Source organism: Rhinolophus ferrumequinum, chromosome 21 (assembly GCF_004115265.2).
Source record: "Rhinolophus ferrumequinum isolate MPI-CBG mRhiFer1 chromosome 21, mRhiFer1_v1.p, whole genome shotgun sequence".
NCBI lineage: Eukaryota > Metazoa > Chordata > Mammalia > Chiroptera > Rhinolophidae > Rhinolophus > Rhinolophus ferrumequinum.
The window spans coordinates 48603950-48631745 of record NC_046304.1 but is presented as its reverse complement, the minus strand read 5'-3'; the positions used below and the strand labels follow the sequence as shown (position 1 = coordinate 48631745).

The 27796-nt window shown below is 47.3% G+C and overlaps 1 protein-coding gene across 4 annotated transcripts in view; it reads left to right on the top strand.

Annotated features, from left to right (window-relative positions):
• Nucleotides 1-27796, top strand: part of SLC39A11 (solute carrier family 39 member 11) — a 297599-nt gene that overhangs the window by 38558 nt on the left and 231245 nt on the right. For 3 of the 4 annotated variants that reach the window (XM_033091150.1, XM_033091152.1, XM_033091149.1), the window contains one exon: nt 835-993. The exons of the other annotated variant lie outside the window; for it this stretch is intronic. In XM_033091150.1, coding sequence (XP_032947041.1) covers nt 835-993 — 159 coding nt within the window. The remainder of the gene's footprint in view (nt 1-834; nt 994-27796) is intronic. 4 annotated transcript variants of the gene reach the window in all.

The following is a 27796-nucleotide window of genomic DNA, read 5'->3' as shown; positions in this document are numbered from 1 at the left end:
GAGAGCAGACTTAGAGCTAATAGGTAAAAACGGAAGGGAGAGAGATTTCAACTCAACATAAGGAAAGCCTTTGTGATAATTGGTGCTGTCTTCTAGTGCAGTGGTGCTCATGAAGGAGTGAGCAGTGGGTCCTGGAAGTACGGTAGTACCTTGGTTTTCGAACGATTCAGAATTCGTATGGTCTTCCGGAACAGATTATGTTCAAAAACTGAGGTATCACTGTATTCAGTTCAAACAGGATTTCTCAACAGTGTTACTGACGTTTGGGGCCACGTAATTCTTTGTTGTCAGGGGCTGTGCATTGTAGGATGTTTACCGGCATCTCTGGCCTCTTGTCACTAGATGCCCCTAGTCTGACAGCCAAAAATGTCTTCAAATATCCCATGGAGGGAAAAATTGCCGCTGGTTGAGAACCATTGAAATAGAGGCTAGATGACAGCAAACCAGACTCGATCCTCCCAAAGTCAACTCCGTTCTATCCCAAACTGAGTTTTTACAACCAACATTGGTTCCAGGAATTCCAACAGTGGCTTTTTGGTTTGGGATAGTACTGTGTTTTTCCGAAAATAAGACCGGGTCTTATGTTAAGGTTTGCTCCAAAAGACGCATTAGGGCTTATGTCCAGGGGATGTCATCCTGAAAAATCACGCTAGGGCTTCTTTCCTGGTTAGGTCTTATTTTGGGGAAAACACGGTACCTACCGTTGAGAATTAAAGGCCTAACACATGGGAAACTGTTGTGCCCAGTGTGGGCCCTCGAGAGCAACTGAAGTTCCCCCCTTGGAGGGCCTCCTGTGGTTGGTTTAATGGTTTGTTTCTCATTGGGGTTTTGCAGGTCATGTTAGCGGCTTCTTATTGGTCTCTCCTGGCCCCAGCGGTTGAGATGGCCACGTCCTCGGGGGGCTTCGGTGCCTTTGCCTTCTTCCCTGTGGCTGTTGGGTTTACCCTTGGAGCTGCGTTCGTCTACATGGCCGACCTCCTGATGCCTCGCCTGGTGAGTGCCACTCTTCAGACATGATGTGCTTTGTTAAGTAGCCAGTGATATCGGAATAGATATTTCAAGCCATTTAGGGCTTTTATGTAGAGGAATTGAATTTGACTTTTTTCCTGAAAGAAAATAAGCTCTTGGTCATGTGACTAATCATCCCCTTAGTTACGTTGTGCTAGGTTCAGATTTTAAATGTCAGGCTTCCTTATAAATACAGAGTGCAGCTGACGTTGGTGCCATGTGGCCCTGTATATATGAGCGGATGTAGAAGCTGGGAGAAGTGAGCGACCGTGACCGTGGTCCTGACCCCTAAAAACTTATGACGTCACCAGGAAGATGACAGCTCATCCAACTATAGCATAAGACCAGTGACAAAGCATCACACCGACGAAGGCTCCTTAATAGGAGAATGAGATAGGAAACCGGGGCAGCAGGGCTCTGGGTGGAGCTCACATCTGCCATTAACTGGTTGCATGTCCCTCAGCTCCAGTTTCCTTTCCTGTGACTTGAGGGTGACTCCCTATAGGGGCTGCAAAGTCAAAATATCTGAAAAGGTACCGGAACAGGGCCGGGGGGTTGGGTTTGGGGAGTGAATGTGTACTCGCTTACGGAGAAGTGTGATGAGAAGCACCGCTTGAAGTCTGGCTGTGATCCCAGAGAGAGTCAAGGCCAGGCCGTGAGCTTGGAGCCGATGACCATTGGCTAAAACCGGGTTCCCTGCACATGCGACCGTCGACACATCAGATCAATGTCAGTAAGCACCCAGCATAGGCACACGTAGCCTACCCCACTCTGTCCTGACAAGTCCTACAGGTGGGCAGACGCCCCCTGTGAGACGTCAGCCGGTGCTTGAATTCTCTGCCCCCCAGAAAGGGAGGAGGCACAGATGGTGGAGAACGGGGTCTAAGGCCGTTTCTTCTGTTGGATCCAGGTGAGTGAGGATCACGGCAGGCTCACTGGACTCAGGGGTCACGTACTCCAGGAGGGGGACTAACGTTCTCTTCTGTGCCTACCTGCCTTCTTTCTTGCCCTAAATTCCCACATGGAGAAAGAGAAGGGAAAGTTCCCAGGAACTCGACTCTGGGCTTAGTGAGAAACTGATTACTTGTGTCACAGGCGGACCAGCCTCTGGACCAGACAGCTGGGTGTGATGGTTGGATGGAGAGCCATGATATGGTTTTGGAGGAAAAACCATATGACATTTTGTTTCATCAGAAGCTCGAACGGCACTGTCGCTTTCTGCCCCCTGGGCCCTGGGCTTTCTTGCTGTCGAATACACCTGCGTGGTAATAGCTTTGAGAGGTGGGCTGTCATATTCTCTCAGATCCACCTTATTAAAGTGTGAACTTGCTGTCGGGAGGTATTTTACTCCCCCTGGCAGGAAGATCTCGTGGCCAGTGGCCTTGAATCCCAAATGGTAGGCAGGGGCTGGCTCGGCAGTGTTGCATAGGCCCTACTGGGTCTCATCTGCCTTCCCACCTGGGCCCCACTGGGCTTGTCTCTTGCAGAGAGCTCTTTGCTATCATGATGGGTCACCACTCACTGGTCCTGGGGGCAGGAAGGAGGTCAAGTATATTTGATCAGCTGTCAGAACGTAGGGGCTTTCTCTGAGCAGTGTAAATAGTCCTTGGCCAGTTTGTACTGTGCAGCGGTGTTTTAGTGCTTTTGCTTCATGTTTATTCTCATGTACGCTTTGAATATGAAGAAGATCCCAAGGGAAAGTCTTGGATAGACTCTACAGAAAATCAGTGATGGTTTGGGAGTGGTGGCTGAACATGTAGGGAGAGAATGAAAGGAGTCCAAAAACAGTGTGATGACCACTCACGCCCAGAGCCTCGCTAATTGGCCGAAAGGTCAGCCTGACAGTAAACATCTGTTCTAGGACGTTTGGAAAGAAATTAATTCTTGCTGTTGATATAAGAGCGGGAATTTGTCTTGGAAGGTCTTATAAATAGATAAGAATTGTTTATAATTGCTGCACTCACTGAATACGAGTGTTGCCGTTTAAGAGTGGTTCTTGCAAGCAGTCCGCCCACCCAGCTAGCTCTCTGAGACAGAAGAAAGGTTTCCCTTCAGAGCAGCAGCCTGGATCTGTGGGAGGTGCTTGGTGGAGTCAGAGGTAGTGGGTCTTGACACTGAGTCCATGTGGCTGTCCAGCATTGATCGAGCGCCCATGGAGTGTAGTCTTCGGTGGGGAGGGGGTGGTCTAGAATTTGGTTTCAGAAAGCTCACTGTTCTGGGAATATATGAGCCTGAGGGAGCTCTGTGGGCAAATTCAGCTTGAGGTCTGTTCAGTTTCCAGTTCATTCTACCTTATGACAAAGCCCTACTGTTCAGCACATGGCCCGGGAACAGGAGGAAGTCGTGAGAGCAGAAGGCTTGGCTGCAGCCCCCCGATGGAGCGGCTCTTACCTGTGGAGCAGGCCCCGGGACAAAGGGGGCCCTGCCTGCAGAAAACCCCAGTGCGTGGAGTTTGACGGGTGAGAGGAAGTGAGTCAGTGCCTTTATTATTTCCCCTGGAGAAGTGCAGAAGTCCAGGAAGGGCCGAGGTGTGGCTGGAGGGATTCTGCACCAACACCCCAACTTGACCCTTGCCCATGGCCGGTCAGCACCGGTTCTACTGGCTGCCAGCGCCAGAGCCACTCTCCCTGCATCTACTTGTAGATTCAGTTCCTGAAAGGCAGCAAGACTCTTGGGTTGTTGGGGAGGAAATGGTTACCAACGGACTCTGTTCTCTAACTCCACTTCCCTCCATTTAACCTTTCAGATTTATTTGTCCCCCTTTTGGAGCCAAAGCAAAATATGGCTCATGAAACGGGTTTTACTCATCACAGCCCGTCAGGTTGAAGCACCGGGGCTTTGTTAACTTCGAATGCTTCAAATCGCTGTCTGAGCTGGGTATCGGGTTTTATTTATTTATCCGGGAATCAAGTACAGAAAGCTCATGCAGTAACTGCTAATGCGGTATGAACTGTCAGGGCTTTACAGAGACTTTGCCAAGTGGTGTCTTTATGAAGGGGAGAAAGGGGCGGCAGGGAGGTGAGGAAGGTGTAGCCTGTGTGGTGTAGGAAGAGGGCTGGCAAGAGGACGGTGATGGGGCAGGCAGCGAGGGCCAGCCCTAGCTCAGAGTTCCTCCCTTGGGATCCTAGGGAGAAACCGAAGGGATGTGCAATAGGTACATACTGACATTTTGACATTTTTACGTATAACATATGTGTCAATGGTATAGACATTTTTATGATCTCTTCAGTTTTGCGTCTGGAGGAATTTAAAGATGGTGGTAGGTGGCGAGCCTTCCCCTTTAGCTGAAAGGAGAGATTTTTCTCCTGGTGAGTAGAAGGGTAGGGTGTGTGTCCCCAAGGTCTCAGGTCCTTCTTTTTAATCATATTAGTATTACATCAATTCAATACAAAAATCGCATTCTGAAATAGAGAAAGTTATGTGTAAGTGCCTTCCTGTGATGGACTGTACCCTCCCCAAATACCTATGTGGAACCTAATCCCCAACGTGATGGTGTTTGGAGATGGGGCCTTCTAGAGGTAATCAGGTCATGTGGGTGGAGCTCTAAAGAATGGGATCAGTGCCCTTTTAAACGAGTCCCCAGGGAGCTCCCGCACCCCTTCTGCCTGTAAAGATACAGCAAGAAGACACTGTCTGTGAACCAGGAAGGGTGCCTTCATCAGACACCCAATTTGCCACTGCTTTGACCCTGAACTTCTCAGCCTGCGGAACTGTGAGGAATAAGTTTCTGTTGTTTGTAAGCCACCCGGGCTGTGGTCATTTGTTACAGCAGCCGTAACAGACTAAGACACTCTCCTATTCCCATTCTCTCCCCAGACTGACCAGTCAACCATTGTCGTTGGTTTAGTGGGTATCCTTCCAGATTCTTTCTCTTTTTCTTTAAGAAAATGAATTGTGTGTGTCTTTTAAATACTGACATATAAATACTTTCCCCATTTGCCTGTATTGTTCGAGTATGCTTTACATCAACTTGATGGCAATACAAGCCCTGACTCGTTTAGGTCTCCCTTCTTTCTACTTACGGATGTGCATACATACATTTTTACACCGTTGGAATCAGTCTGTGCGTTGTCTCGTGTGCCGTTTTTAAATTCGAGATGCTTTTTATCTGTGGTCATTCTAGTACCTGTGCAACAGCATCCTGCAATCTTAGTGTAGTCTGCCTGACAATTTCCCTATCATTGCGTAGTTCGATTGCTCTGTGCTTTTCCGTATGAATGTCTATAAATCTGGAAAAGTAAGTCTGTTTTGTATTTTCTGAAAAACAAATGGTAACAGGCTGTCTGTGTGGTTGCTACTGGCTTTTTTCAGCTTGCTTTTCATCTTGGCAGTCGTCTCTCTGGGACCCACCCCCACCCCTCTCTCTCTGGGATTTTCCATCTTGAGAAGGCCACCCAAGGACTGCAGGGGGATCGGAAGGTAGTAGGTGTCTGTGATTCTGTTTGAGACTCTCCTGTCTGAGCCAGCGGACCTGACAGTCCTGCCAGAAAGGCTCTAGGAGACGGGAGATTAGCAAGCGGTAGGGGTACTACCGTCTTAGCTCTCTTTGTAATTTACCTGTGTCCCTAACCTGTTCAGTTTCCCTTAGTTTTCTCTCTGTTGGCAAAGAGGATGCCTCTGCTGAAAAAACAAGCAGTGTGTGCACATACTTTTAATATGCACCCAATTTTTGCTGCTGTTGATGTGGGTTGGCTGGAGTTGCTATGAGAGACCACGTATGACAACAGTGTGGAAGTGACAGATGTGGCAGGAAGCGATTATTTTCCCCCTTGAGGGGTGTTTGCATGCTTTCCTCTCCATAGTTCTCTCCATCTTTAACATTCTGATTCTACTTCACAAAAGAATACCTTAGAGAGAGAGGGAGAGAAAAAGGGGGAGGGTGGGAGAAAGAGAAAGAGAAAGAGAGAGAGAGAGAGAGAGAGAGAGAGAGAGAGAGAGAGAGAGAGAGAGAGAGAGAGAGGAATGGCAAGAATATCTCACAGAAAACAAAAAGGAGAAATTGCCAAGACATCCACCTGAGAGTCTATAGCATAAGCCTGATATTGTCAGGTAAGGCCAACTATTTTTACAGTGAAAATTGCCTCAGTTCTGGTATTTCCTTCTTTCTTGTGCTTTGTTGAGGTTTGAGACTCGCAGTTCTCCTTCATACTGTAAGGTGCATCCTGAGGTTGACTGATTGCTGCAAGTTCGGCTGGGTTGGACAGAGCCTCCAGAGCAGTAGCAGCAGTTCCACCGGGGTGGGAACACGACTTGTCACCCCGGGGGAGGGTTGGCCAGCTCCACTGTCTTTGGAGCCAGGTCAAAGAGGGATGAGGTTTTTGCAAATGGGTCTTTTGCTTAGCTGTCCACATATCTGTATTCGTTTCCTAGGGCTGCTGTAACAAAAGACCACAGACTGGGGGGCTTAAACAACGGAAATGTATTTCCTCATAGTTCTGGAGGCTAGAAGTCCAAGATCAAGGTGTTGGCAGGTTCAGGTTCTCCTGAGGCCTCTCTCCTTGGCTTGCAGATGTCCACTTTCTCACTGTGCTTTCACATGATCTCTCCTCTGTGCAGGCGCACCCCTGGTGTCTCTCTGTGGCTCCAATTTTTCTCCTCTTATAAAGACACCAGTCACACTGGATTAGGGCCCACCTTAAATAAAAGTCCTCATTTTAACTTAACCACCTCTTTAAAGACTCTCTCTCCAAATACAGTCACCCCTGAGGTATGAGGGGTTAGGGCTTCAACACGAATTTTGGAGGGACACAGTTCATCCCATAACAACATCCCCTCCGTTTCTCTTGATATTTGTGGTACTAAGATTGACAGGTGACTGGGGTAGAGATAGCTCATCCTGTGGATGTCATCGGGGCCTGTCAGTTTGTGCACTGGGGGCCCTGAACAAGAGCCAGCAGCAGTTCTCCTGGCACTTGGACGTGCGGGTGACTGGGTATGCCCCGAGCAGCAGAGCACTAATGAATACACAGGCTAATTAATCCTTTATTTCTATTGGAGCGAACCTGTGAGCTTGGCAGCAATGGGAGCAGTGGCTGATGAGTCCTGGCGGGGAGCATTCTGAAAGCTTGTTGTTCAAAGGGATTCACTGACAAAGGCGAGTATTGAGTCTTTTGTGAAACAGACAGGACATTTCATCACACTGGGGGTTCTTGGCACACTGATGTCCCAGGCCCTTCACAGTGTGATATTTGGAAAGCGTGGCATTCAGGCACCTCGGGTCCCAAGCAGCCATTCCAAAGGTACAAGTGGAAGCCCTGGTGGAGGTTGTTTCTCTTGCCTTTTGATGCATTCTGCAGCCTCCTGTGACTTTTAGGAGATGCTCAGGTGTCCTTTTTGGTCCTGGTGGCATGCAGAGGAGTTTCAAAGGGGGTTGAGGCAATCTCCTACTTGCTGATTCTTGGAGAAACAGCAGATTTAATCGTCCCGTGGATGCCTGCAGTGCACATTTAGCTTCTGAGAACGGTACCGTAACGCCCTCCCTTCCCCTCCATATGCTCTCTTTGTTTTCTAGGGCAGGTGGTGAATACCCATTTGCGTGTTAGCTGTGCACACAGTCTTGGCTTGTTGAGGCTGCAGGAAGAATATCTGTGGCTTCTTGGAGTACCCTCACTGGGTCTGGCAGGGACACACACTCACATGCACACGCAGTGCACACGCACACACATGCACGTACTTATACACGTACTGAAGCTGCCCCTTCAGTGTAGGCTGGCTTGCTGAGGGGACGCCCCAAGCTCTGCATGGTTCTTGTTATTGTACTCAAGTGGCAGGGATTCTTAAGGGCAAGTAGTCATGGTTGGAACCTGGGGGACTTTGGATTTCCTTCTCCGTGCTTAGAACACCTTTTCATACTTTTGACCATCAAGTTGTGACTGACTGCTTGTCCTCTCTTGTCATCTCTTGAGCCAGGAAACATGTTATGAGAAATATCCACAAGCCACTATGGAAATTTATTGAACCAGTGGATGGTTGTGGGCAAAGTGATTTACGAGGCTGGTCGGCTGAAGGGATTGGGGGTGTGTGGAGTCTTAGCTCCGTCCTCCAGAGCTGACGGGCTGTCTGTCTGGGTCACAGCCATATCCCTAGCTGGATGCCTGGTGCGTCAGTGCCCACGAGGGCAGATGCTGGCCGTGCCCTTGTTGGCCCTCTCCTCTCAGATTGTGGCAGTGGTAGAGATGGTGCTGATGGCAGGTCCCAAGGCTGGGGAATCAAAGCCTCAGAGGAGTTAGGGTTTTGGTGTCAGAGAAGAAAAGAGGAGTGAAGTTTGGGGACAGAGGGGTGGTTTGGCCAGTTCTTAGAGAGGAAGGAGTTGGATTAAAGCCACCAGAAAAACTGAAACATTATTCTCTCCCGTATCGAGCCCTGGGGATACATGACACATATCAGGGGCAGTAGTAGATGGCAGCGCCCTCTGAAAATGCTCTGTGTCTGCAGTTCTTCCCACCGTCCTGCATCCTAGGGCTGGTGGAAGGGAGGGGATTTTCATCTCTGTGTCACGAAGCATGCTGTGTCTCCAAGGACATGGGGGAGCAATAGGAGGACTTTCCTTACCTTGCCCAGAGCAAGACAGGGGTGTTCTGAATTTAATGCAAAAACCAGCAGGTAATTACAGACACGGCGGCAGGTGGTGAACAGATCAGTACACTGTACCTCCATGTTTGTCAGACTCCTTCCTGCTTACCGTCCGGGGTCAGTCTGTGTGTTTCTTCCCTACAAAGCTTCTCTGACCACCCCATCTTGGTTTCTCTTTGCACTTCCCCCATCCTGGCCCTTCTTTTCTCTGTGCTGTCATTACCTATGGACCGATCACTGTGGCCTGAGGCAGGGGCGTGGGAGGGACAGGTCTGCTCTGGTCTTCCTTTTCCTTCCCACCAGCAATGCCTGGCACATAGTAGGTCTTCAGGAGGCATTGGATGAATGAATGGATGGAGATGTTGGGAAGATTAAATGAGGTCATCTGTATGAAAACTCCTTACATCTTCTTAGTTGAAAGTGATTTTACACATGGTGAGTTATTTTCTGGAAGCAGACCCAGGCCCTTTGCAGTGGCCCCCGCTTTTTGGCACTACCATCATGAGACACAGATAATTAACCATGCAGGGCCAAAATAGAAAAAATTAATCTGAAATTTGAATCTGTTGCACGATTTTTCATGCTTGATTTACTTTCTTAGTTATGTTTGCCTAAGAAGCTGAAGGCAGACTGTCATTTAGACTGAACGTCTTCTGGGCAAGGCTGCGGGGATTGTGTTAGAGGGAGGCAGGAGGGGTGGGGTGGGAAGGAGCAGGGAAAGTGGCTTTGGTGCCTTAGAGAGATACTGACACCCGACCCTCCCTTGGAGGTTCTGATTCGTTCATGTGTCCGGGATGAGGCCTGGGCATCTGGAACAAAATGCCCACAAAGGCTCTGATGGTCAGCCGAGGCTGGGTGACCACCAAGCGAAGGCTCCTTAGAACGTGCTATTGTTCCGCTGAGTGTTTTGGATGATTCACTGCAATTCAAGTCCTTTCCTCCTTCCCTTGGAAGCCAAAGTCTTCCTGTTACGAAAAACTCAGAAAAAGGGAAAGAAGGACTTACTGTAAGTGATGAAGGGACAGTCTCAAGATGTAAAGGGAAAAAAAGACTTGGGTCTACGCGTGGCAGACGTCAGAGCACACAGGGATCAGCTGGGAGACTGGAAATGCAGATGTCCAGACTCCGTGACTTACGTGCTCTTGACGTGAGGCCTAGGCGCCTGCATTTGAAACCAGGGCTCGGGGGAGTTTGATGCTCACCCAAGTGAGAGGATCACAGAACAGTCCAGAAAGGTGAATAGCAGTGCTGGAAGAGTCTGGAAAGCGGTAGCATCTGAAGGATACCTACTTGGGGGATGGGGCCCTCCGAAACCCCCCCGTATCTCATGGTCTTCTTAAAAAATGTACGTATATATGTATTTTTATTGACGTGAAATTTACATAACATAAAATTAACCATTTGAAGGTGAACAATTTGGTGACATTTGATACATTCACGGTTCTGTGCAGCCCACACCGCTATCTAGTTCAAAACCATTTTCATCACTCCCAAAGGAACCTCACCTCACCTCCCCTGGCAACCACGAATTCACTGTCTGTTTCTATGGATTTACCTATTTTGGATATTTTATATAAATGCAATCATACAACACGGGGCCTTTTGTGTCTGGTTTCTTTCACGTAGCGCAGTGTTTTCCAGGTCCATCCCCATCGTGTGCAGTGTGTGTCATTCCTTCTGAGGTCTGAATAATACGCCCTCCTGTTTCTGTGCCCTCGCTTGCTGTTCCATTCGTCCATTGGTGGACATTTAGGTTGTTTCCACCTTTTGGCTGTTGTGAATAATGCTGCTGTGCGCGTGGGTGTACACGATTTGTTTGATCTCCCGCTCTCAATTCTTTTGAGTATATATCACGATTTCCCTTTAACCAACTGTTAAGTCAGGTCAGTCCAGGTGGGCGCCCGCCTGGCGGCTCAGCTGACCCACAATTTGCTGGAGTATCACGTAAAAAGCTGCCTGAAGCTCAGCTCTGTGTAAGGAGTGGCGGGGAAGTGGACTGTGCAGTTGACAGGGGCAGAGGGCACGGGGAGCTGGGGGCTGGTCAGGGACAGTGAGGGTCTGTTTGGCTGGGGCTTCAGCTTTCTTTTTAAGTGCTTTACTCCGCAAGTTACAATGGAAATAGCGAGAAGAGTCTTATTAAAAACACACGTCTGACCACATCACTCCCTGTCCAAGACCCTTTTGATATTTCCCCATCAGGTCTGGGCTTTTGTCTTCTTTTTTCATTGAATATAGACTTACTTCCCGGCTCTCCTCTGGGTGCCCCCTGTCTTTCAGCTTCAGCTCGAGCTGGTTCTGTGCCACCCAAACCAGCCACCAGCTGTTGTAGCTGGTTCTCAGGACCTGTGATGCCATTTGTCACCCGGAACTTTTCCTCAGTCTCCCTCTGCCAGAAACCACTTTGCTCCATCAGCCTTCCCCTGGGCAGCTCCTGGTTCCCTTTCAGGTCCCAGCCACAGACGTCTCATCATTGAGAAGCTCTCCTGGAGCTGCAGTCTGGTCTCAGTGCTCCTGAATCGCTCCGGGGCCTGCCCCCACCGAACCCCTGCAATGGCAGTTACTTCTGTGCTGTGTGTAATCGCTTGAGGGCAGTGGCTTGGTTAGTCTTGTTGGCCTGGCTCAGAGCCCGGCGTGAAGACGGAGCTCAGAAAGTGACGTGTTAGGGGAAAAGAGTGAGTGTATGTTTAAGTCTGGATATTTATTTATCATGGATTCCTCCACGCCTACATCCGTGCCTGGACCGTGCTAGATGCTGTGGTCCCCTCAGACACCTCCCAGCCCCGCAAAGCTTCCTAAATATGTGAGCGGTTGGAAGGAAAGGAGAATTATACGTGATATGTTATATGTATTTACATATATGTGTGCAGATATGTGTATGGGCGTGTGTGCATTTTTTTTCTTTTTTACAAACTGAATTCTAAGTGAAGTACCTGAGGGAAAGAGACTGGTTTTGTGAAGAATCGGGTGGTCAGATGAGCTCGAGCAAGCAGCAGCCACAAACTCTTTCTGTGAAGGACCAGAAAGTAAATATTTTAGGCTTTGCAGACCACGTACGGTCCTTCTTTCCCTCCCCACCCCTCTCCTCCCCTCCTTTCCCCTTTCACAGACTTAAAAAAATATTACAGAAATGCTTAGCTCATGGGCTCTGCAAACACAGGGCACTGGCTGGATTTGGCCCATGGGCTCTAGTTTGTGGATCCCTCGTCTAGGCCAGTTGCTTTTTGAACTTTGCTCTCTACTGGTCTCATGTATGCATTCACACGTTGTGCTTTTCTTGATGGTTTAAATTATGTATGTTAATTGTAAAACAAAAAAAGAGACTAGAAAAGTACCAAGAGATAAGAAAAGTCCCCTTTTAATCTCACCACATGGAAGCAACCATTATTATTCGTGTCTTGGAACATTTGTTTTCTGCCTGTTCTCCTGTTGCTTTTTTCTCTGTATGGGAAATGTCCTAAGAATAACTCACAGTTACGGAGTGTATATTGTGTGCTAGGCACTTTACAGGCATTATCCTGTGGGGTCACTGGGCCCTGGGTGGCTGGAATGAGCAGATTTCCGTGTATAGGGGAGCAGGGTAATTTGTTATCGCAGTGAAATGCAGCCCATCCTGACTGATAACCTGCATCCCTGAGACAGTTGAGCAGCTCAGTGTTAGTTGTGCAGTGCTGCCTGGAGTACCTTTGTTTGACGTGCCTGAGGCATTTTGGGTAGGATTTTTTTTTTTTTTTAAAGAGGGCACAGCTCACAGTGGCCCTTGCAGGGATCGAACCGGCAACCTTGGTGTTATTAGCACCACGTTCTAACCAAATGAGCTAACCGGCTACCCTTGGGTAGGATATTTTTTGTTTCTCTGTTTCCTGATTGATCAACTGTCCCACTGGGACTCTATCTCTTGGGATGCAAAACAGGAAAGAATGAAAAGAGGTGCTCCTCAGTGCTTTATGTTCGGCATTGAATTCCATCATGAAGGACAGTGTGTGAGCGGCCAGAGATGTCTGTTCTCTGTAAGAGCAAAGTGTGAAGTACGGGTGAGTATGTGCTCATGTCTTCCTTTATCAGAGGGGCTCTCGGTTCCTCTTGGCGCGTTTTCACCGTTGCTGCCACCTTCCTCCTTCCCTTCTTCTCCTGACAGCTTCGTAAAAGCAACTGCCTGCTTTGCCTGACACCCTGATCCTCACTCTGCTCCCCCCTCTCCATTTTGCTAGAAGCTGTTTGCATATCAAGTTTGCATGTGGTAGACAAGTGGCAGTTGGAAGAGTCCGGGGAGACTCGCTCATCGCTGATGCCCAAAGGTCCTCTGAGCCAATGGCAGAAGTGGTTTGGGGCAGGACCCCCATTCACACGTTGAAGCTCTAACCCTTCACGTGATGGAGTCTGGAGGAGAGGCCTTTGGAGATAATTAGGTTTAGATGAGGCCATGAGGGTAGGACCCTCAGGGTGAGATTAGTGCCGTTGTAAGAAGAGACACCAGATCTGTCTCTGTCCTCCTCCCTCCTCCTTCCCGTGTGAGGACACAGACAGAAGGCAGCCGTCTACAAGCCAGGAAGAGGCTCTGTTGCGTGTGTTTTTTCCACACCACCAAGCTATTCTCCGACACCAGCCGAGTGTCCTACAGTTCACCTCAGTTCTTACACTGTCTACCTGGAGACGGCGTTAGACCCCACAGGTCACAGGGCCAGCCCTCTCCTCCTTCAGATGTCCATCTCAAGTCCAGGTTGTCACCTGCGCTTCTGACCTACCAGCTACCGATGAGAGGTTCCCATACTCCCCTCCTTTGCTTTGATTAATTCAGTAGAGCAGCTCACAAAACGCAGGCACAAAGTTGATTTACTAGATTACCGGTTTATTATAAAAGGGTGTAACTCAGGAACAGCCAGATGGAAGAGATGCAGAGGGCGAGGCCCGGGGAAAGGGATGGCAAGCTGCCTTGCCCTCCCCCTGCCCGCCCCTCTCCCCAAATCTCCATGAGCTCACCAACCCTGGAGCTCTTTGATCCCTGTCCTTTTGGGATTTGTGGAAGCTTTACTACATTGGCATGCCTGAGTAAATGATGGGCCACTGGTAACTGATTGAACGTCCAAGATGAAGGTGGGCCTGAAAGTTCCAACCTTCTAATCACATGGTTTGTTCCCCTGGCAACCAGCCCGCATCCTTCGGTGTTTTCCAAAGGTCACCTCATTAACATGACCTCAGGTGTGATGGAAAGGGGCTTGTCATGAATAGCAAGACGTCTTTATTGCTCTTCTCACTTAGGAAATTTCAAGGATTGTAAGAGGTCTGTGCCAGCAATGGGGATGAAGACCAAATACATATTTCTTATAAGTCCCAACATCACAAGGGCCCTCACCAGAGCCTGACCGTGGTGGCACCCTGCTCTGGGACTCTCAGCCTCCAGAACTGTGAGAAGTACTGCTGTTTAAGCCACCCAGTGTGTGGTGGTTTGCTATGGAAGCCCGAACTAAGACAACGGTGAAATCTGTAGCTCTTGTCCCAGATCTTGGGTGACTCGGTCCTTCTTTGCCCCTTGCATTGGCTGCTGGGACTCTGTTCTCCCAGGATGTCTCTGGGGAGTGTCCTCTTGCCCCTTTTCTAATGTGGGGTCAGACTGCCTTCTCTGCCTTCTCGGTTCAGCCCAGGGTCTGGTCTGCTCTCTCTATAAAAACAGGCGTCAGTCTCCTCCCTTCTCCACCTGCTGCCGTCCAATTTCTTTGTAACGTTCTAGTTTTCCGTCAGTTCCCACCCAGGACTGCGCCCCACAGGTCCAGGCAGACCTGTCCAAGGCATTAGCACACAAAACCCCAATTTTTATCATAGTGATTCCAGGCCCATCTAGTTGGGGTAGTCTTTGCATTTCTAGATATTTTGCATAAAGATTATCTTCTGACACAAGTTTGGAAAAATTGAAATGTAGACGAACATTTCAGCAACATGGACGTACTTGCTTCGGTATCCGGGCTTCGGACGCCCCAGTAACACGTTCCACCTTTGCTTTGTGTGGCAGAGGCCCTAATCCCTGGAACCTGCAAATGTTACTTTATGTGAAAAAGGGGTCTTTGCAGATGTGATGAAGTTAAGAGCTTGAGATGAGATCAACCTGGATTACCTGAGTGAATCCTAAATGTGATCGCAAGGGTCCTTATGAAAAGGAGGCAGAGGGAGATTTGACACAGAGAAGGTGTGCTGACCATGGAGGCAGAGGTGGGAGTGACAAAACTTTGAATTAAGGAATGCCAGGAGCTACCAGAATGTGGAAAAGAATGGATTCTTCCCTGGAGCCTTCAGAGGGAGCGCCATCCTGCCGAGACCTTGGTTTCAGCCTAATGATAATGATACTGACTTTGGATTTCCCACCTCCAGGACTGTGAGAGTGAATTTCTGTGGTTTTAAACCATTGAGCTGGTGATAACCTGTTACAGCAGCCACAGGAAACTAACACATATTGCCTCTTTAGTTCACTCCTCGGTGCTGCTGCCCTGCCACCACTCAGGAGAGCTGGCGTTGTTCTGTGCCATCGAAGGGATTTGGCAATGACAGTCCTTTCTCTGCCTCTGACCAACTTACTGCTCACGGTTAATGTCTTTTCACACCTAAAAGCTCGGAATAGATCAGTGGCTTTGGCATATATGCAGTAAGCGTTGGATCCCTAACTTCTGAGTGGTTTAAGAGGCCTCAGAACGGAATTGCTCATGGCACTGGCTCCGGGGTCCCACCGACGGAGATCAGATCCGTGCTCAGTCCCTTGCTGCCCGAGGGACCTTGAACTAGGTGGCTTTTCCCCTGCTGAGCCCTTCCCTATCTACTTCAGAGGGGTTGTTATAAGGATTGAGTGAGCTGCCGGGTTTCATTGATTCTAAGAAGCATTTTTGCATATTTTAACCTCTCTAAAATTGGGGTGCATCTGACAGGCCATGGCAGGCCACTGTCTGAAGTAGTACCTTGAGGAATGGTGTGTCTTATAACAGAAGGCATGTTGGAATCGATGAATCCGGTGATCCACATGGCTATGCCTAAGTCTGTCTGCACCTGCTAAGAGCTCAGTAACTATTCGCAGGGATGACATTGTTTTTGCTTCCGTTGTGGCAAGCAGAGGGTTTTAGGCATGTTTTCACCACTCTCTTTTACGCCTCATGCTCTTCTCTCTCCTCCCCTTGGTCTCTTTGAGCCCAAAAGATACTCAGGAACCTGTCTTTTGCTGCACCTGTCTTGCCTGCCACCTGTTCCGTTCCCCTGGGACAGCCTTTCTGCAGAACCTGGCACGGGAGTCTGGTCCTGTCCTCTTCTTGCCTCTCGGGTACATGCATGACCCTGCTTGTTGCATGTGTGTAGCTTGAACTCGCGCCCATGGCCTCTGAGTCTGAGACCTTAAATCTTGACTTGTCTGTACATTTTTCTTCCTCCTTAGGTTTGTTTCTGTTCTCTCTGGTGGCAGATGGGATACTCATAGTCTGGGAGAGAAAGTCTAGGAGAGAAAGCACACCAGTCATTCGAACAGAGGAATTGAATATAAAGAATTGCTATCTAGGTACAAAGTTGTTAGTCAGGGTGAAAAGAGAACTCTAAGATATCTCAGAGGTGGCAGCTGATTGATGACAGCAGCGACCACCCCTGGGGATGAGGAAGTTGGAATTATTAAAACGGAGAGGCCCAGAGCTGAAAGGCCAGTGTCCAAGGAGAAGGTGGCAGCAGGCTGGTGCTGATGTCCTGGGCTGGGGCACAGTGAAGCCAGTTCTGCAAGTATTGGGAAGGGTCCAAACTAGATTCGGCTGGTACCATCAGAAGGAAAGGCTGCTGCCACAGTGAAGGAGCCCTGCTGGAGTGGTGCTCACAATAGAAGCCAGTAGACCGGAAACAGTGTGTCCCCTCTCAAGCCCTGAGGTTTCCCTCCAGCGTCCCTGACTAGCAGAGCCTAACAGAGAGCAACTGGCGAAACAAAAATGTCATTGCAAAGCCTCTGCTGTAGTAGTACAGAGATGTAGAAACATGCATTTGGGCTGGTTTGGAGTCTACCCAACTTCAGTTACAAGGTTACAACCATGATCGTGTATGTACAAATGAGTGTGTCCATCCCTCAGGGTTCTGGGTTGCAAGCAACAGATACTGACTCTGGTTGATCAGACAGAAATGGAGCTTATGAAAGGGACACCAAGTAGCTCCCAGAATGTTGGCGGGGGAGGAGAAGGGAGCTGGAGAATCAGGCTCAAGGCTCAGCTTTCAAGAACAGCACCCAGAACAAGGCACTGAGCTGCTCTGATGAGCCGACCAATGCCGGTCGAGCAGCACGTGCCTGCAGATTGCCTTGTGCCCACATTCTTGCCTGACACATGACTTCGATGTAACTGCTGCCATCTTTGTGTCAGCTAACACCAGAAATGGCAGAGGAAAGAAGAGGAAAGAGGGGAGAAGGGCGAGGAAGAGAGGGAAGATGGAACAGAGGGGAAAAGGGTGAGAGAGAGAGAGACAGACAGAGGGAAACTCCCCTGACCCAGCCTGGTTTGTGTGCATCTGACTGGCAGAGTCAGGCACGTGGCTGTGTCCCAGCTCCAGCTATGGCAGAAACGAGTGTCTGGCATTTCCAGCTCCTGTCACAGGAAGAGGTCTTTGTCCTCCGTAAGTCTCAGAAAGTGGGCAATTCTCTGGACACATAAATGGGTTCAGAAGAGCCATAACCAAAATAAAATAAAACCATCTGTTGTACTGGTTCCTGTTCACCAAGTAGTAAATGGGTCTGTGAATTTCAGTGGATTCTCAGAGGAGTTTGCAGTCCCCATGTGCTAAGAATGGCTAAGGATTACTCCCCAGGAATGCCCACTCCATGTACATAAAATTCCCTCTAAATATAAGGGCTCCATAAACCCTTGGTAACGGGAACCCTTTGGTGGTTGAGGTTCCCTGGAGTGCAGCAAGTTTACTAAAGAATTGCAGCCCCAAGGGGTTTTGACCCTGTGAGATTCCTGGATGGAAAGGGTCTCTTTGAGCCCAGTCTGGTTTTTGATTAATTTTCCAGCAGGCTTATAGAGCAGGAGGACCAGATGCGTTCCAGATGAAGGCAGGTCTGGGAGACATGAGAGAATGGGGGACAGTGAAAAAGTGAAGACTCTACTTTGGATAATTGATAGCTCCATCCAGAAGGAGAGACCTGTGTTGTTATAAGAACCTAGAATTCTCTTTTCATGGTGGTGTGCGTCCTGAGATGCTGGGGCTTGAAAAGGTAGCCTCCCCGTGTAGGAGGTAGGGCTGTGCTTCCTTCATTTCAGACCCATTGCCTTCCCTGACTCCTTGCCATCATTGCCTTGTCATTGATGAGGCCCTACAACCACGTTCGGTATATGCTCCATTCTCACCACACTGAAGTCGGAAGATGCTGACTAATAGCTCTTTAAAAACTGCCGCTTTTCTCCTTTACTCCCTCCTCTGGGGTTATCGTCATAGAAAATATCATCGGAGCCATTCCGTCTCTCAGAGTCAAGGAATCCATGCAGCCTGGCTCTTCTCGCATCTTCACGGTGAGGTTGCAGCATAGACCCCAGACGTTTGCTTCCCTTTCTCACTGTGTTCTGTGGTTCAGTGAGTGGATGGCATTAATCACCATGAGGGGTACCCCAAAGCAGCCACGTGTGTCACAATCACATTGCGAGGGGTGTCTGGAGGTGTAGACTTTGGCAGACGTTTGAAGTTTTCTGTCCTGGGCTGTGATTCTTCTTCCCCTTTCCTCCTTAACCCTTCCTGCGCCATTCCCACCAGATCTTGTCTTCTGTGGTTGATTTAGTGCCACATTTTGTACTCGGCATTTTGGAGCAGTAATTGCTATAATAGAAAGGTATGTAAGATGGGACCACTGATAAATAGGGACTCAGTCTAGTCAGAGGAGTCACAGAAGGCTTCCTGGAGTTGGTGCTTGACTTTAGACTTAAAGGTTAAATTGGAATATGTGAGATGGATGGTCTTGAAAGGAGGTGGTGGGGTATGCATTTCAGACAAAGGGAGCAGTATGTGTCAAGATACACTGCAGCGGGCTGACTGGTTCATGGTCACTGTGGCACAAGGTGTATGTATTAGCTATTATTGCATAACAACCAACCACAAAATCTCAGTGATACGCAACAATCAATAAGGATTGATGTCCCAGCTGTCTGCAGATTGGCTGGGACAACTGCTGGTATCAGCTGGGCTCACGCGTACATCTGTGGGTCCTCTAGGGATCAGCCGATCTCGACTGATTCGGGCTGCAAGACTGCAGATAAGCAGGTGGCTTTGCTCCAAGTATCTGTCGTCTGCCTTGGACTGGGGCACGTTCCTCTCGCTGGAAGGCAGAGGCATTAAAGGAAGAGCTGGAACACACGAGGATGATACTTCCATCCTCACACCTTCGGCTAAGTAAGTCACATGGCAGAGTCCAAAGTTGATGGGTGAGTGTACTGGGTCAATTAGCGTCCCCTCAAAATTCCTGTCTCTCCTGGAAGCTCAGAATGTGACTCTCCTTGGAACAAGTCTTTGCAGATGTAACTAGTTAAGCTGAGGTCATACTGGAGTAGAATGGGTCTTTAATCCAATAGGACTGGTGTCCTTCTACAAAGAGGAGAAAAGACACAGAAATAAAAGACGGGGAAGACGGTCATGTGAAGAGGAGACGAGTTCTGTACTGTAAGCCCAGAACCGTCAAAAACTGGAAGAAGCAAGGAAGGCTCCTTCCCCTCCCTACATGTGTCAGTGGGAACGTGACCATACTGACACCTCAACTTGAGACTTGCGGCTTCCAGAACTGTGAGAGAATCAATTTCTATTGTTTTGAGCCACCTAGTTTGTGGTAACTTGTGACGGCAGCCCAGAAAATGAATACAGGAAAATACGCTATGCCCAGAATAAGGCTGTGACAAGAGCTTGGATTCAGGGAGAGGGAAAGCACGGGGGCCCATGGCCACGGAGAGATAGTGGTGAGAGATGGGACCAAGACAGGTAGGCAGAGCTGTACCAAAAATAATCTAACTCTGCCTCCAGGAAGAAGAGGAGGACATAGCTCTTAGGGGAATGGCTGCTGGCTACTTCATAGGCTACTGCAAGCCCTCTGATGGCACGATCTTGTCTAATTCACCTTTGTATCCGGGTAGAAACCAGCATCATGCTTTAGCTATTAATCTGGGGAATTTGCCAAGATGACCCTCCTGTCCCTAACATATAACATGTGCAGAGTACCAAGAAGCGAAAAGGCCACCATTTTGTATGGGGCGTTTTCTGTGAACGTCTCGTGGGTTGTAGTAATTCCCACTGTCATTTGGAGAGGAGACGTGGAGTTGAATGATGAAGAGAGCTGTGCCGCTAGGCCAGGCCTCCAGCCCCCGTCCGGAGAGAGCCTGTCACTCAGAGCAGCCTGGATCCGTTCATGGGGCAGCCCTGACTTCCACCGAGCTCAGCTTTATCGTTAAGAAAGGCCCAAACTCATACTCTCCCTACTCATTTTTAACTTTTGCATTATAAAATACTCGTATGCCCTGACCCAGCAATTCCTCAGGTATATGATCTCTAAACATTCTAGCGAGCGTGCACTAGGAGCCGTGCGTAGGAAAGCACATGACAGCATTTCTTGGAATGGTGAAAATTGGAAAGAAAATACCAGTCACCAGAAGAATGAATAATTAAGTTGTGGCAAATTCATAAGATGGCGTGCTAAATAAACAGCAGTTAAAGCAAATGAATAGACGTGCATCGATGTCCAGTATTGCTCAGAAACCTAAAGTAAGTTTCAGAATGCTGCATACAGTAAAATATTATGTAACTAAAGTTTGGATTTCTATAAAATAACATACATATAGTCATAGGTATGTAAAGATCTACAGGCATGTCTATTAAAAGTGTAAAAAGACGGCTGTGGATTTTGATCTTGTTATTCTCTGTACTTTTTTTTATATCTGCAAAGTAGTTCCTCAGAGAAGGAGTCTTAAAAGCTATAGATAGATACAAATTGTAAATAATAAAAATGACTGATGTCAAAGTGAAGGAGAAAAATTGTATTTGACAGTGGATCAGTGGACTTCATGTTTTCATGTAATGGTTACCAAAATGTCTCTTCCATATTTTGTAGTGAATGGTCCCCGGCTTTGAAAAGTCATGTGATTTAAGTACTGTAAAATTTTATATCTAGTATATAAAAAAATCTGTAAGATTTTGGGGTGTGTGTGTGTGTGTGTGTGTGTTGGGGGAAGGTGAGGATTATTACAAAATCCTAATATTAAGAGGAAATGCCTTGAATACATTCACACCATTTTACTTGAACCCTTTCTGCTTTTTTCTTTCTGGTCATTTTGTAGTGACTATCGTTAACATTTCTAATTTGATAACTACTAAGAATTAAGAATTAAGTTGTCTAAATTTGGCAGTCTTTGGGTTTGTAACTGATTGTTAAGAGTTTTTTCTTAGTCGTCATCAAGATAACAGTGTTGATTTGAATTGCAACGTTCTAACTTGAACACCAGGCAGGACACAGGGGTGGCATACGCTACCCATTCTTACTGTATTAAGTTCTCAGCCTAATGCCTGCTTCTGAGATGGAGTGTTGTGACACGATGCCTTTCATGTAATCAGATAGATAAGCTATTCACAGCATCATCTGCAAATAGTCTGATAATATGTGCAGCTTGACCCGTTCTTATGCTGGGTAATTTAGGATGACTTCTCATGGAAAGAGAAAATCGCTCTACTGATGAAGACAAAAGAAAATACTGGAGGGCTTTGTACAAGACTATTCATTTTATCCTAGATGACAGTAATATCCCCAAATAATTAAGTTTTGTGATACCCATATGTGAAGCCCATCACGGGCAGAGAAATACCCAAGGACTCAAACCCTGATGGACACTCTATGCGTGGCCTGTGCGTAACTTGCAAGAGGGGACTTGCTACTTTTAATGAATATAAAACTACATCTTGAAACAGTGGAATGAGAAAAAGTGTCTTCACTCAAAGCCTGGCTTGATAAACTCCAGGAGGTGAGGATGGAGGACAGATTGTCATTGTGAGTTGACATACTTCCCAAGTTCCATGGTAACTTCTAAGAACAGTAGATGACCTTTAAAAATTCTACCAAAAGTCAAAAACAAAGATATCAGCCAGGATTGCTTAAAGGTAATCTGTATCCTTAAGACATATCTCTGGATGGTGTAAACAGACTGATTTGACATAAATGGAATATTTATACCCTTGCTATTATCATGTTATAGGGCATGAGAGTTGCTCCAAGCAATTTGAGAGAAACTTGTACTGTATGCTCGTTGCTCATTGTTAGCTCGGTAAAATCATTTCATTGCAAAAAAAAAAAAAAAAAAGGATTAAACAATTAGAGGAAAGGAGATACCAAAGTAAGGAAAACACTGTAAAATGCAGCCTAGATCAGGCTATGCTGTGGAAGTCGAAGCTGTAGCATTTAGTGAGGATGGCCGACTGTTTTCTGTTGTTCTTTTTTTATTTGTACTATGGTAAAAAAAAAAAAACCCCAAAAAACACATAACATAAAATTTACCTCCTTAACCATTTTTAAGTGTACAGTTCAGTAGTGCTAAGTATATTCACACTGTTGTAAAACTGATCTCCAGAGTTTTTCCGGTTTGCAGATCAGACCTCCGGGTGAGGTACTCATTTAATAGCCATGCTCCGTTTCCTCCTCTCCCAGCCCCTGGTAACCACCATTCCACTTTCTGTTTCTATCAATCTGACTCCTTTAGATACCTCAGAGAAGTGGAATCGTATAGTATTTGCCTTTTTGTGTCTGGCTTATTTCACTTAGTTAGCATAATGTCCTCAGGGTTCATCGATGTTGTGGCACGTGCCAGAATTTCTTTCCTTTTTGAGGCTGAATAATATCCCACTGTATATATATGTCACATTTAGTATATGAATGTTCCAATTACTTTGAGTCCCAGAAGTAGGATTGCCAGATCATATCGTAGTTCAATTTCTAAGTTTTTGAGGAACCTCCATACTATTTTCTATAACAATTGTACCATTTTTCCTATATCACCAACAAGGCTTCCAGTTTCTCCACGTCCTTTTCAACACTTGTTATTTTCTGTTTTTTTTTTGTTTATTTTTTTTTAAGTATAGTAGCCATCCTAATTGGTGTGAGATGATATCTCATTGTGGTTTTGTATTTCTCTGGTGATTAGTGATGTTGAACATCTTTTCATGTACTTGTTGGCCACTTGTATGTCATCTTTGGAGGAATGTCTGTTCAAGTTCTTTGCCTGTTTTTTAATAGGGTTATTGGATTTTTTTTGTTGACTGGCGATTTTCTTATCCGGGCTTTTCAATTTAATTTACTGGGGGATAAATTTTTTCCAAATATGGTACTTCTATTTTTAAAAATGGAAATCCATGGTACAATAGGATCTTCTTAAAAAAAGAAAAATTTGACTGTTTGAGGTTAACCTAAAAAAAAAAAAAGCCTTGATGTCATAAAATGAAAGATGGCTGTACTTGGAAAATGAATACTTGGCTATTTAAAATAAAACCACAGGATGGCCACGGGGTTTGAAAATTAATCTGGGGAACGTAATTTGGTGGTTACCAGAGCGTAAGGGGGTTGGGGGGTGGGGGATGAGGGTGAGGGGGATCAAATGTACGGTGATGGAAGGGGAGCTGTCTCTGGGTGGTGAACACACAGTGTGATTTATGGATGATGTGATTCAGAATTGCACAACTGAAATCTATGTAATTCTACTAACAATTGTCACCCCAATAAATTAAAAAAATAAAAAAATATTAAAAAAAAAAAAAAAAAAAAAAAAAAAAAAAAAAAACACAGACCGCGGGATTTTCTCCTTTTGTTTTTGATCTGATAAGCTAACAAACAAAGAAACAAAACAGAAACTGGTTGCCATCTTTTGTGTGGATCTCTTTTCTGGTTTATGGACGCTCTTTTTAAAGGATCCATGCCGTGGGCCAAATGTAATGTCCATTGGAAGAAATAGTCCCCATCTGCTGTTTTTTTTCTTTTTAAGAGGTGTCATTTTTGGATGGGTGAGTGGATGAGGAGGATCCAGTCAACTTCTCTTTAGAACGTTACCTTTCTCTGTTAATTTCATGAATTTTTTTGGAGTGGGAAGGACCTGGTGTGGAAGAGGAGAGGGTATTCTGGGTCAGGACTTTGTCTTCATTCAAAGAAGAAAAAAATTTCCCCCCCCCCCCCAGAGATTTCCAAAGACACCTCATGCCATCCACACGCTACCGTAACAGCCCATTCTATTTGTTTTTTGGGGGCATGGGGAGCACTTTTAACATGTCTAAGTTTACTGTGGGGTAGTAAATTCCCCCCATTGGTTTCTTCAGTGGATTGTGGGCTTAGCTGTTTACTTTGTTTTATTTATGTTGCAAATTCAAGAACCTTTGCTCAGTGCCTTCAATGAAAGTGGATACACTTAACACAAGTCTGTTTGGTAATTACCTAGTAAGAGACAATTTTGGCTCCTTGCAGAGCTTCGTGATACCCTATCCTTTTATTCTTCCACCTCTTGAATAAAAAAACTATAGTCATTGTAGTTGAAGATAGTAACTAGGTCATCCCTTAGTTTTTTTCTAGATGGTGTTTATTGAGTGTTTATTATGCCCTGGACACTGTGTATTAACTCATTCAGCCCTCCAGCCTCTGAGGCATGTGCTGCGTTCTCCCCATTATACAGATCAAAGAATTGAGTCCCAGAGCAGTGACGTGAGGGAATCCTGCTATAGTGCCCATGATATTGACAACTGTGTAATGCTGCCTGTCACATAATTCTGATTTATTTATCCTTTCCTCATAATCATTTGACATGCATCTAGCATCTGACCTGACGGTGTACACCATTCACCTAGGGATTTGTTAATGCAGATTTCTGATTCAGCAGGTCTGGGATGGGTCCCGGGGTTCTTCATGTCTCATGAGCTCCCAGGTGAGCCTGGTGCTGCTGGTCCATGGGGCCCACTTACCGTGGCCAGGGCGTGGAGGACACAGCAGCGTAGCAGCAATGGACTCTCAGGTTGGAGGGGCCCCGGAAGGTTCAGGGGCTCTCTGCCTGGCAGGTGGCAACTCATTACCGACTGCTTGATGTTTTGATGTAGGAGCCTGGGCTGGGGCTCAGATGTCTGTATTTCTGACAAGCTTCACAGGGGGCATTGGATGCCCTGCCAGGTTTGGGAACTGGCCGATTTAGTCCAGCTCCCCAGCTGCGGTGTGAATCACTGTCTCAACAACTCCCCATAACGCTTGTACAGAGGTAGCTCCTCGGGCCAGCCTGCCTTTGGGGGAACCTAGGGTCTCACTGGAGAGTGTGTTCTTTTCCTAGGGCTGCTGTAAGAAAGTGCCACACACTGAGTGGTTTAAACAACAGAAACTGATCATGTCAGTTTGGAGGCTAACAGCCTGAGACGAAGGTGTCAGCAGGGCTACCCTCCTGACGGCTCTAGGGGAGGACCTGGTGCGGCCTCTCTCCCAGCCTCTGGCAGTTCCTTGGCCTGTGGCAGCATGACTCCAGTCTTCCCGTGGTATTTGCCGTGTGTGTACGCATCTGTCTCTGTATCCAAATGTCCCCTTTTAATAAGGACACGGTCCTATTGCATTAGGGCCCACCCTAGTGAGCGCGTCTTAACTTGATCATCTGCAGAGACCCTATTTCCAAATCAGGTCACATTCTCAGGTACGGGGCATTGGGACTAGAACGTCTTTTGGGGGGGGACACAGTTCACCCCATAACAGGGAAGTAGGGCATAGATAGCTGCAGGATGAACAAATGCAGTATCAAACGTCAGACATTGGCGTTTACAGGGAGAAGATGAAATTGGGGCCCTTTGCAAATATGAAGAGTGTGGATGGAAATGAACCTCTCAAATAAATACCACTTGACAGAGTGGGGTCCAGCAACCAGCCCTGTGGGCAGAGTTGTGGGCAGACAGTCTAAGAGTGATGGCGGGCGTGACTTGTCCCTCCATAGGTACCTCCAGCTTTTCCTGCCCAGCGCTGGTGTGGAGGTCCCTCCTGGGCCACCTCCGCTTGAGCATCTCATTGTCTCGTACCTGGTGCCTGCAGGGGGGCATCAGCCATGCTGAGCGGGTGCACTCCTGGGTGGGTTGCAGCCCCAGATGAGTTAATGTGATTGTACCCAGCCCCTAGCCTGGATCTCTTAGTGCTCTGATGAACTAATCAATGCAGGTTGAATTGTTAGAGGGACCTACTTCTTTGTTCCTAACAAGAGAAAATCAATTCTGTAAGAGGGTTATTGCCACTCACGCAATTCACTAGAGTTATTGATTAGCAGAACCATTAGCTGTGGACGTAAATGCAATAGACTTGGGATATTGTTATGTTTCAGATAAACAAATGGCCTTCCTTCATATTTGTTTAGCGTTCTGTTTCCAGGAGGAAATGGTGGATGACTCAGGGCCTGATGAAATACTTTGTGCCACCAAGGACCAGCCGCCAGATGCTGTGTGGCTTTGTTTTTCACCGCTCCTGTAAAAGGCTCTGCCTTACCGGCCGGCCTGTGGTTCTCTCACTTCCGCTTGTGAATCACTGGATGGTTGGGCCCACCCCCGGGGTGTTTGGTTCAGGAGGTCTGGAATGGGGCCCCAGAGTTTAATAAGTTCTGGGTGTTGCTGATCTGGCCCTGGGACCTCACTTTGAGAACTGCTGCCTTCCTGAAGAAAAGCCAGGCTCCTGGGAAGGCTTTTGGGTTGAGTGTGCCTAGACCTTCCATGTAACCCACAATTCCCAGGGGAAAAAGTCTTGTGTTTGAGTTTTCAAGGAGTGCCAACCCACCTGACTCTATAATTAGCTGGGAGTATTGCAGATAATGTGCAATGAGGTCATTATGGTGACATTTTCTAGCTTCCATTCAGTTTTCCCTCAGGTCCTATTTTAAGTGGGCCTCATCCAACAAGAACCCCTTCCTTGGAGATCATGATTACAGCCGTGAGTGTGTATCTTGGGCTGCAAATGTAGATACACTGAATACCTTTTTCCAAGCTCTCATTCTCTTGGGATGGCAAAAACTCAGTCCTCGTGAATTTAGAGATTTTTTTTTTCTATTCCTCTCCTCACTCCGCAGCCTGACACATCCTTTCAGGGTTGAGGGCAGCAGGCATCTTTCTGATCTGGGTCCACGGGTCATGGCTGACTTGTCTCTTGTTCCCTGCACCAGGGTCAGCAAAGTTTTCTTCTGTAAAGAGCCAGAATGTAAATACTTTCAGCTTCGTGGGCCGTATGGTCACTTGGTGACTACTCAGCTCTGCCACTGGAGTGTGAGAGTAGCCCGAGACCGTAGGTAAATGAGTGGGCATAGCTGGGTTTCAATAAAACTTTATTTACAAGGATAGGCAGTGGGCCGTATTTGGCCCATGTGTAAGACCAAGCCTCTTCAGGTCTCGTGGCTACCTACCTCTATGCCTGTCCTGGGTGGGCTGGGTTTATTCTTCTGCTCTGTGAACCTCAAAGGCTTTCTCTTTCACAGGGAGGCGTGGGGACAAGGGATGGTTTTTGCTATCTCCCTCCACCCTCTCCATGGTGGAAACTTAATGCAGGGGCTTAACTCCATTTCTCCTTATGTCACTGGCTTTGAGGCTCCCAGGATTATTCCACTATTCTAGCGCCACCCTGAGTCAACAAAACCATGAGGCTGTCTAAAGTTCTCTCTGCCTAGACAACCACTGCTGCCACGTCTCTGGAGTGTGCCGCCCTCCCTGAGCTCCACCCAGGAAGGAGGCCCTGGGGGCCCCTACTCTTTGATTCCTTGATCCTTCTGGGGATTCTGTGGTTTCCCCACTCTTCATGGGGCCTGGCTGAGGGAGTGAGGGCAGATCACAGGGCTCCTCTTTCTCAGGACTCACCCCTTCTCAGCCCTCCCCACTTCACTCCTGACTTCTTTCCCACTGCTGAGAATCTTTATCAAGACTGCATGGAGAGGTCCCTGGCTCATATTTGAACAAAATAAAATTGTATGCCCATGGCTCACCATTCAAAAGGTGCAAAAGGGATGAACAGTGAAAAGTGAGTCTCTGTCTCACCCTGTCTCCCACTTACCTAGTTCACTACCAGCACTTTTAACCAGGCCTTTTCTCGATTCTTCCAGAGGTGCCCTATGCCTACCTAAGCACATAAATATAAATATATCAATATTACTTTGCACCATGATTACTTTGCACCATGATTTTACCACATCTCAAAGAAGGTTCCATATCAGCACATCTGTATGTGCTG